This window comes from Chelonia mydas, chromosome 6 (genome assembly GCF_015237465.2).
Source record: "Chelonia mydas isolate rCheMyd1 chromosome 6, rCheMyd1.pri.v2, whole genome shotgun sequence".
NCBI classification, from domain to species: domain Eukaryota; kingdom Metazoa; phylum Chordata; order Testudines; family Cheloniidae; genus Chelonia; species Chelonia mydas.
Window position 1 is genome coordinate 130,922,304 of NC_051246.2, and position 9,643 is coordinate 130,931,946.

The 9,643-nt window shown below is 47.0% G+C and overlaps 1 protein-coding gene across 9 annotated transcripts in view; it reads right to left on the reverse strand.

Annotated features, from left to right (window-relative positions):
• Positions 1-9,533, reverse strand: part of TOGARAM1 (TOG array regulator of axonemal microtubules 1) — an 84,709-nt gene extending 75,176 nt beyond the window's left edge. For 3 of the 9 annotated variants that reach the window (XM_043549566.1, XM_043549569.1, XM_043549565.1), the window contains exon 1: positions 7,604-9,529. In XM_043549566.1, coding sequence (XP_043405501.1) covers positions 7,604-9,382 — 1,779 coding nt within the window. In that variant the 5' untranslated portion in view covers positions 9,383-9,529. Of the gene's footprint in view, positions 1-7,603 lie in introns of all 9 variants that reach the window. The other 6 variants (XM_043549571.1, XM_043549572.1, XM_043549570.1 and 3 more) reach the window with 3 other exon arrangements.
• Between the last annotated feature and the right edge of the window lie 110 nt (positions 9,534-9,643).

Sequence of the window (9,643 nt, forward strand, 5' to 3'; positions counted from 1 at the left end):
TTTTTTACTTGATTGTTCTACGCCGTGTGGCTCCGCATATTTGAAATAACTGATTAGAAGAGGTATTTGTTCTTGAAAACATGGTCAGTACTGTACCAAAGAGAAGAAGCTATAGTAATAGAATATTAAGTTTATCTAGAGTCCAAAAGTGTGCTTGGCACTTTGCAACAATCAAAACTAAGTTGACAAAAGCGCCGATGGCTCCCCTGTACAGTAATGTCACACAAAGACAGAGCAGTTGGTTTTGTTATCTCAAGGGCAGTAGGGTAAATTTCCCTTCCAGACCCTGCTCCTAACACCAAGTGTGCTGATGCACTCAACCTGGTACAGGGCTTGGATAAAAGATGCTGTTAGAGTGTTAGCAAACATGTTCTAACCAGTATGTTTGCAGAGTAATGCAGACAGGGCAATAAGCTCCCCTGTAGGCTTTAACTCAACCAGCTTCAAATGTGTTAGACCTGTGCTGCTCACAAATTTGTATTCATGTAATTAGAGGTGTAATTTTATACTGATTTAGTTTAAATGTTGTTACTCATGTTACCCTTCTTAGCAGTTTGAACCTGACTTACAAGAATTTAGCTTGAATCTGTATATTTACAGCTGCAAGTTGAACCCAACAAAAGTTTTAAAGTGATATAAGTAATCCACAAAGAAAACCTGCAATGGTTTAAGTAAAATGATTTATCAAACTGTGGCAACTTGTGCGCAGGCAAAAGCTTTAACACAGCCTACACAACATGCCCTGGTCTACACCTAAAACGCTGAACAACCTAGCTACATCACTCAGGGCTGTGAGAAATTTCACACCCTGAGGGACGTAGTTAAGCCAACCTAAGCCAAATGTAGACACTGACACATCTATGAAAGAATTCTTCTGTTGACCTAGCTGCCAACACTTGTAGATGTGCAGGTTTACTTCAGCAACAGAAAAAACTGTTCTGTGGCTGCACTAAGTGTCTATGCTACAGCAGTACAGCAGCAGCCCTACAGCTGTGTCAATGTAGCATTTGTAAAGCAGACATACCCTGAGAACACACTGATTTACACATTCCAGAATCACATCTTTTATCCTAATCTATACAAGTCTTGGGGGTTAGTAAACACCAAAAACGATGTAATGTCTCCTAAAATCTTTACCACCAGAGAGCTATGTATATTAAACATTAAACTGATTTCGTAAGTTTTCAGCTACTAAATGGCTCCGAAAGTTAATTTTTAAATGAGCTCACCTCAAAGGAATGTCCCCACATTAATAGTTAAACATTATATTTACACAAGAGGTCAGATACTCTAAATATTTTTCTATGATTTTTGTAGTTTGCAGTTTTATTTTTTATAAAAGCAAAACCTAAGAATTAAGATTTATCCAAACCTTTTTTCTTTTTGGTTTTCCATGTCCTGTGAGAGTCACATCATAAAGAAGTAGAGCTTATCATCTCTTTCAGTTAGCAGACGATGTCCCCAAGTACAGAAAACAAATGGTCAATTCAGCAATGGCATGAGCACATGCCTCTTCACTGAAAAGCATGGAGTTCATGTACTTCCATCAAAACTGAATTTTCCCAAAGGACATGAACTTTCCCCCCCCCAAGCATTTAGGACCTCATTGTGTCAGGTACCAGAAAGCAAGTAATAAAAAGAGTCCCTGCCCTAGGTTTCAGATAAAATGCAATTCAGACAAGAACAGGGGGTTGGGATATGAAGATGAGCTAACAATAAAATTAACAGTTTAGAGCAGCAGAATTCTTAGTTTATCTAAGCAGCCTAATATCTCAATGCTTAAAAGCAGCCTAGCAAAACTGGCAGTGTGTCAAAAGGTAAAGGTCCATCTACATTAGGAAACACTTTTTAATGGCAGTGGTTATAAAGAGGTTAAGACCCATCAGGTTTGAGTGAAATTAAGCACGGCTGTACTGATCCGCTCCTAAAAGTAACCATTACACAGTCTAACAGGAAAGAGGAGCTCATGGCTCTCTCAGTGAGTGGTCTTCCTAGTTCTCTCTCCTCTAATGACCTGCCCTCCTCTCTCTCTCTAGGCTTCTCCCTCAAGGGGAGACTTGTTATTTTCTTGCACTGGAAGTCCAAGGAAGAGGGGTGGGGAGTACACAGCTACCCTTCACAATAAACATAAGGTTAAAAATAAAATTCTACATTCTTTACCTATTCCAAAGGAAAACTGATACAGCCCACTTTGTCTTTAGGAGTATTCAGATACAAAGGATTTATAGGACAAGTTTAAAGAGGAATGGCACACTTCTAATGCATCAGACATTGATACCTTTTGTCACCAAGTGAAGCAATGGTTAGATGGGAAGGGGTATGATTAATGACTATAAACACAAGCCTGGGCTGAGTTAGTCTAATAGTGGACAAGTAAGACGGCTACTCCCAGAATCAGGGCCTAGTCACATTTTGCTTTAGGTCTATCCTGAGAAAGTCTGTCTAGTTTTTGTCAACAGGCGAGTTGGGAGTTTGTTTCAACAATTAAAACATACTAAGTACTAGGTACAGAGTACAGTGTTAGTCTGTATCCATAAAAAGAGCTACAGCTTATGCTCTAATAAATTTGTTAGTCTCTAAGGTGCCACAAGTACTCCTTTTTTTTAACTAAGTACTAAGCATGTAAATAACGTTTAAAAACAGTAACCATGTAACCGATTAAAATTCTATTCGTTACACGGTTAAACGTTTACCCAGGGAACTAGGCACGCGGGGGGTGCTGCAGCACCCCCATGTTTTACGCAGGGCTCCTGTGCTGCCCCCACGCCCAGGGATCCCAGCTGCCAGCCCCACATCTGGGTCTCTGCTGCTACCCAGCACCCGAGCTTTGGGCCCCTCGCCCGTGGCTCGGCTGCTATCCAGCATCCCCGCGCGCCTGGGGTCTCAGCAGCCAGGACAAACCACGGGTGCAACAGGATGCCAGGCAGCAGCAGGGTGGCAACCAGGACCTCGGGTGCGGGGCCAGAAACCAGGATGGACCTTGGCGGCCCAGAGGGACGCCGGGCACACGGGGCGGAGTTTAACCATTAACAGAAACCAATAAGCATCAGGCTTGTCGGTTAACCATTTAATACAGTTCTTAGTAGAGATGTGAGAGTTTAATAATGGGCACTTTCCACAGACGACAATTCCAAAATCTCACAAGTATCAACATACTCCCCTTAACCCACACAAATAGTGTTGGAAACTATTTGCCTTTTAGTGCAGACTGAGACAAACCCTTTTCAAAACCATTACAAGACACACACAAGACATCATGCTCTATCAATTCTAGCACACTTTCTGTAATTGTGTGGATAACAATATGACACTTTCTATACTAGTGGTTGAACTGTACCCAGCACTTCACTCAGAAAGTGGCTAAATGAAGCAGATCTGGCTTGCATGTTGTGATTACGTGTATCTAGTTTAGAAATAGACTTTTCAGAATAACCAGAATTTGGATGCTAACTTTTATTCTGGCAAGTACTTAGCAGCGTATGGGTAGAATGTTATGTGGGGAAGAGTTACATTTTAATGTAAAGGTTATGATTAAGAAATTTTCTGGTTATTCAGCCACCCTTCAAGTAAGAGTGGACAAGGGGCACATTGGGTTACCAGAGGCAGAGTGCGACTGACAAAATCTTCAAATTCAAACACCTCAAAGTCATCACTCTGCCTTACAGACAACTAAAAAATAAGAATAGACAGACTATAAAATGGAAGTGAGGCAGACAGTTCTAAGTCACAGGTAGGGGAAAGACAGGAACAGAAAACACTTCCAGAAGGGACTGGGTGTCTCTGAGAAAAGTTTAAAACAAAAATGGAGTTCAAATACAGTCCTACAGGCTGCATCTTCACTCCGGAAGATAATCCTGTCACACTAACCACAGAAATCTGAACAGCAGTAGTGAAGGCAAGTAGAGTCTTTTTATTTTCACTGAACGGCTCCTTGGCAAAGCCTTGAACAGCAAAAGTAATGGAGCTGTCTGCAAGCTCATGAAAGAGATGTAGAGCAATGTAATATCATGTTCGGATTTTGAAACCCAAAGGCTAGAATTTGCATGCCTAAATCGCATTATGGATTAGCCCCAACTGCCATTTAGCAACTAAGTCCAAAATTCAGATCCTCAAAACCCCCACTCAGCTTCCAGCTAACCCTTGTAGGTACCTGAAGTCCCCAGGCACCCATGTTTCCTTTAGGCATCTAAAAATCTGCCACTGGCCACACACAAAGCGACCTCAGTCCTGATGCCCACGTGCCTCGCTCACGCCCAAGCCCCGACAGGATCCTCCAACTAGGCATTCCTCTGCCTATTTCATCTGCAGGGCCCAATGCAGAAGGTATTCTCAGAAGCTACCTAACAGATCAGGCCCTAAACCTAAACAAAGTGACAGCACTGGAGGAGGAAAAGGTGGCCTCCTGATAACCTTTAGCCCAGCATTGAGAGTGTTCATCCAGGATATGGAAGTCCTGGATTCAAATACCCCCTTTGCCCAATTTGGAGCTGGGATGTGAACCTACCTGTCTGGAGAGTGCACTAACAACTGGGCTATGAGATATGCTGGGGTGTGTCCCTCAATATTCTGTTGAAGCCATTCCACTTCATGTAAAACACTTAAATACTCACTGGAACAGAGAGCTGAAGGTGGATCTCCCACTGGCCAGGTGAGGGTCCTGACCACTCAGCTAGCTACTGAGTCAGTCTCACTCTGTCTCTGGATCAGTGAACATATATGAAAAGTGAAATGGCTTCAGCAGGAGAGAGAGACCTCCCCACACCAGAATATTCCATAGGTAGGCTTGGCAGAATGTTTTTTTTTTTTTTTTTAATAATTTCAACAAATATTGATATTTTATAAGCATATTTTCTATTTGTACCATTGAAATTTTCAGTTGGGCAAAATCATGGGGCTTAAGTATTTTTTATGTTTATCAATTTACATTTTCACTGTTGTGGGAAATTATAAGGGTCAGACAATTATTTAATGACAGCAGACGTTGAGATTAAAAAAGTTACAGCTTTATAACCATTAAAACAAACTGACTACATCTCATGTCCAAATATACAGAGTAAATATAATTAAAATCAAACTCAAGTGCTCGCAGTTATTACTGATAGAAATATTTTTAATGAGTCTGTGTGTCCGACAAAATTGACATTTACAATAACCAATAAAAATCTAATCCTTCCAAGCCTATCCATAGGCTAGTGGTTAAGACACTCTCCAAAGATGCGGGTTCAAATCCCTGTCCACATTAGACGGGGGGTGGAGGGTATTTGAATCCAAGTCTCCCACATCTTGGGTGAGTGATCTGAATGCTTGGGTGAATGTGCTAAAGGGAAGAAGGGGGCATCACCTGTCTTTTTTTTTCTCCCTAGCAAGAAAGGTCTTAGGCACATAACTCCAGGAGATGTGAATTCCAGATGGAGGCAGGCCCCTAAGTCCCTTTAAGACACCAAGCTTAGGCCACATCTCACCCCAGTATTTCCTATTAGCTACCTTAGGCAGCTCAGTCTCCACTCAGCTTGCTAGCTTTTGTTGATCCCATTCTTAGGCACCTAACCCCCCCACCTCCCCAATGCATTATACAGAGAAGCTGGGCAGCTAACTCAGGGCTGAGGAGTCCATTGGCAGAAGGGTGCCTAAAATTACACACTGCAACACTGAGCCTAAGCCTCTTTGTCAATCCAGCCCATTGAGTTTTACATAAAACCTTATGTTCTGCAAAGATTGTTGGTGCAGCTGTAGGTTCCTCATCTGACACACACTTTTTCAAGTTCTAGTCTACACATATTTTAGGTGTGCCAACACCAAGAGGAAAACAGTGCATTTAGCATGGTACAAGATGACATTATTGAGAAGGGTGGGATAAATATAAGAGGAAAGTTTGTGCTAAAAAATTAAAGGTTTCCTGCGCAAGTTCTGTGAAGAAGAAGAAATTGTAGTGAACAATTCACTACCATCCGAGGCTGTTTCTCCAGGTCAAAGCAAGCACACTGATGGGGTGGTGTGGGAAAATTTTACACCATTCCCGCCCATACTTTACTGATTCTGTGGTTAAATGGAGGTCTTTAGTCTCAAGTGTTGTCAATATGGCCACTTTTGCCCATTGTTTTTGTGAGCGGACCTCCCCTTTGAGGTCTCCCCCCAATCTACAGGCATCAAATATGTCCACTTTTGAAAGCACATTCACTTGAAAAAAATTGGAACCATTTCACAGCAACCAGTTGTGATGTCACGGAGAGGATTGTCTTTTCAAGCAGTGAACAAGAGCTAATTTCTGAAGTTCCATATTCATAAAAAGTTTCCTAATGTTAAAAAAAGGTGAAAGATTTGTGACACTAATGCATACCACAGTATACAACTTGATTCAGTTTACAATTAGTACACTGTCAATTAGCAATTACCTACACAATTAGCATTAATATAATTGTTAGTCTCAGAAATGAGGACAAGAACTGAGTGAAATCTCTTCTAACCCGCAGAGATGGCAGGCCAGCATCGAAACCCTTACCTAGACTATCTGTTCTGTGGATAAATATATGACAGTAGTGCCCAGGACTGCCAATCTGAAAGTTTCATCACTTCAGATATTAGCATAAATATATACACACTGATTAAGGAATGTGCTTGTGCATAATCAGTCTCCCCCTTTTTCAATTTCTCAGTGGTTCTATATCCATTATGTGGGGCAAATTAGTTCAGGGGAAAAGCTCAAGGTACTGAAACATATGAGCAAAATATGGAGCTTAGAATAGCTACATGACTGAAAATTAACTTTTAAATGGAAAACATATTCAGTGGGGAAAATTGTTTCAGTAAGACTGATTTTCTAACCAGCATTCATTCTGAGTTAGCTTTCTAGATAGCAACCCATGCTAAAATCAAAACAACCTGTTTAAGAAGTTTTAGCAGACAGGCAGACTTTTCATGAACATTCAACAAATCATGAGAATGGAGGGCTGCCTAGTGCAGAACTAGAGGGGACTTCAGATGACCTTAGATAAGTCACTAATTTATGGATGATAAGCTCACATTCAGGGTTTGTCTGACAAGGAAAAGTGGTCAAATTTAGACTATGATTAGTGGGAGTGTATTAGCTATGTCTGACCTAAAACCTTTTCTACTCAATGCAGGCTCTCATAGGGTCAAATGCAACTCAGGTAACTACTGACATGACCTACACATTTAAATATTCTGTGGTTGAGCCTACTGTCAAAAGCATTGGCTATAAGAGCACTCCAGAGCTCTGTATAAAGAGCCAGAAGCAAAGTAGTTTATTTTGCACTGTAGGATCACAGTCATGTTCCCTTTTCAGTTTATATGTGAAGAGCTTTTGCACTTAGAAGGAAACCGACCAGTTTCCTCTTGAGGAAAAAAACAATTGGTTTTTAATGACAGGAAATCTGTTTTTTACTATTCCTAACTCTACCATAGACTGTACTTGACTTTGGCAACTCACTTGGCTTCTGCATGCCAGCTTCCTTATCTGACACAGAAGCAATATAACCTAGATCAAAACATTCAACTTCTTTCATTAAATGGTTACAAAGAGCTCTGAGATCGTTGTATGGAAGGGCCTTTAGGAAAAAAGTGTTAAGTGAAGTAGTGTACATACCTGTTCTATGCCCTTTGTAAAGGGTGTCTGGTTTCCTGAACAGCCTCCTGTGCCTCCAGTTCGCTCATTTTCCCAAGGCAGTTTGTTTTTTCCTTTACCTGCACTTAAAACCCTTCTGGGACATATCCCTTGATCAGTATAGGGGCTGTGAGAGCCATAGTTTTGGGTAGCATCCCTTGTATGATCCCCACAGTAACTGTGTGCACTCTGAGTCCTGTTGCCTGCCAGCAACCAATCTGTGTCTGCTCCATGGGGCAGATGGACCCCCCTGCCATGGGCAGAGGATGGCATGGGCACAGCATACTCCACAAACCCCTGGTCTGTTAACTTAGGCAAGGTTTTCCTGGCCAGCCTGGCCTGTACAGCGTGCATCACCCCATCCCCGTTGTCCTGCAATTCAACAGCATCCACAGCCTTAAAGAGGAGGCTGGTTCTGCCTGAGCCCATGGAAGAAGCCAACACAGCAAAGGCCTCCAGGGCAGCATGGCGGACCCGCCGCTTACTGTCCACCAGGGCTGGTGCTAACCCAAACGCCAGCTTGGGCAAGTCAAAGTCCTCACTAGGGTATGTGAGCAGGGATCCTATGCAGATGTTCACCACCTCCTCCCTGACCTTGGAGTTCTTGTGCTGAAGATGCTCTGGCTGCAGTAGCAGGCACAATACCTGTTGGGGACCCACAGCCTTCATCAAGCACCAGAAGAGCTGACTGTACTCCTGCCGGATGGCCAGCTTGTTGTCACCCAGCACCTTGGCAGCGGCCGACACAAGGGGTCCCAGGTAGGCCTGAACCCGCTCGCCCAGGCGCAGGGCCAGCAGGTGCAGCACCTCCAAGGTGCCATGTACCACCTTGAAATTGGAGTCGTCCAGAAGGGTGTAGAGGAAGCTGATGAGCCCCAGCAGGCTGGGGGCGGGCGTGGAGGCCAGGCTGGCGGAGGCGACATCTGTCAGCACCTGCTTGAGCTCCTCCACGGCCTGGGTGCGGTTCTTGTAATCCTCCTGGTCCAGCAGGCGGCCGTGCAGCTCCTGAGGGATCAGCCCGAACTTGAGGTTGGTGCTCAGGGGATCCTGCTCCGCGGGCCGGGCCCCCGCGGTGTCCCCGCCGCCGCACAGGTCCTCGCCGAGCCGGGCCTCCAGCAGCCGGTTGTAGTGGGCGCGCAGGGCGGAGGGCAGGCGGCCCAGGTAGCCGTGGAAGCGCTCGGGCCCCAGGGTCTCGCCCAGCTGCCGGAGGCTGCTGAAGGCGGCGGCCGCCTCCTCCCCCGGGCCGCCCCCGGGCCGGGCCGGCGCGCCCAGCTTGCGGGCCAGGCTGAGGGTGAGGTCGCCCAGGTCCAGGCCGCGGGGCAGCGGCGGCCCGAGCAGCGCGGGCAGCAGCAGGGCGGTGGCGGTGCGCAGCGCCGGCTCGGCGCTCTCCAGCCCGTGCTCCACCAGCGCCCGCAGCGCCTGGGCGCCGGGCCCCGGGCGGGCGAGGCGGCGGCGCAGGCCCCGCAGCGCCTCCCCGCGCAGCGCCGGGCTCTCCCCGCGCAGGCCGCGCACCAGCTCGGCCAGCGGCAGCTCGCCCGGCCCCGGCCCCGGCCCCTCCTCGCCGCCGGCCGCCGGCAGCGCGGGCAGGGCCGGGCCGGGCTCGGGGCCCCGGCGGCGGAGCAGCTGCTGCAGCAGGGCGGCCTCCCGCTCCCGCTCGGCCGGCGAGCCCCGGCCCTGGGGCGCGCGCGTGTCCCCGCCGGCCCCGCGCTCACTGGCCTCCATGCTGCCCGCCTGCGGGGGAAGGGCGAGGGCCGCGGCCATGGGGCGGCGGCGGCGGCGTCCCCGGGCAGCGGCTGGAACCGGCCTGAGAGGAAAACATCGCGGTCTCCAGGGGCCGCCCTGCGCCTGCGCGGCCTCAACCAAGCGCGGCCGCAGGTGGAGTGGGCGGAGCGGACGGAACCAACGCGTCGCCCCCATCCCCCCGCAGCGCGTGGCAAAATGGCCGCCCGCCAGGGGAGGGCGTCACGTGACCGTCCCAAGGCACGTCTCGACGCCGCTTGTTGCCGGAAAGGGCAGTGTAGA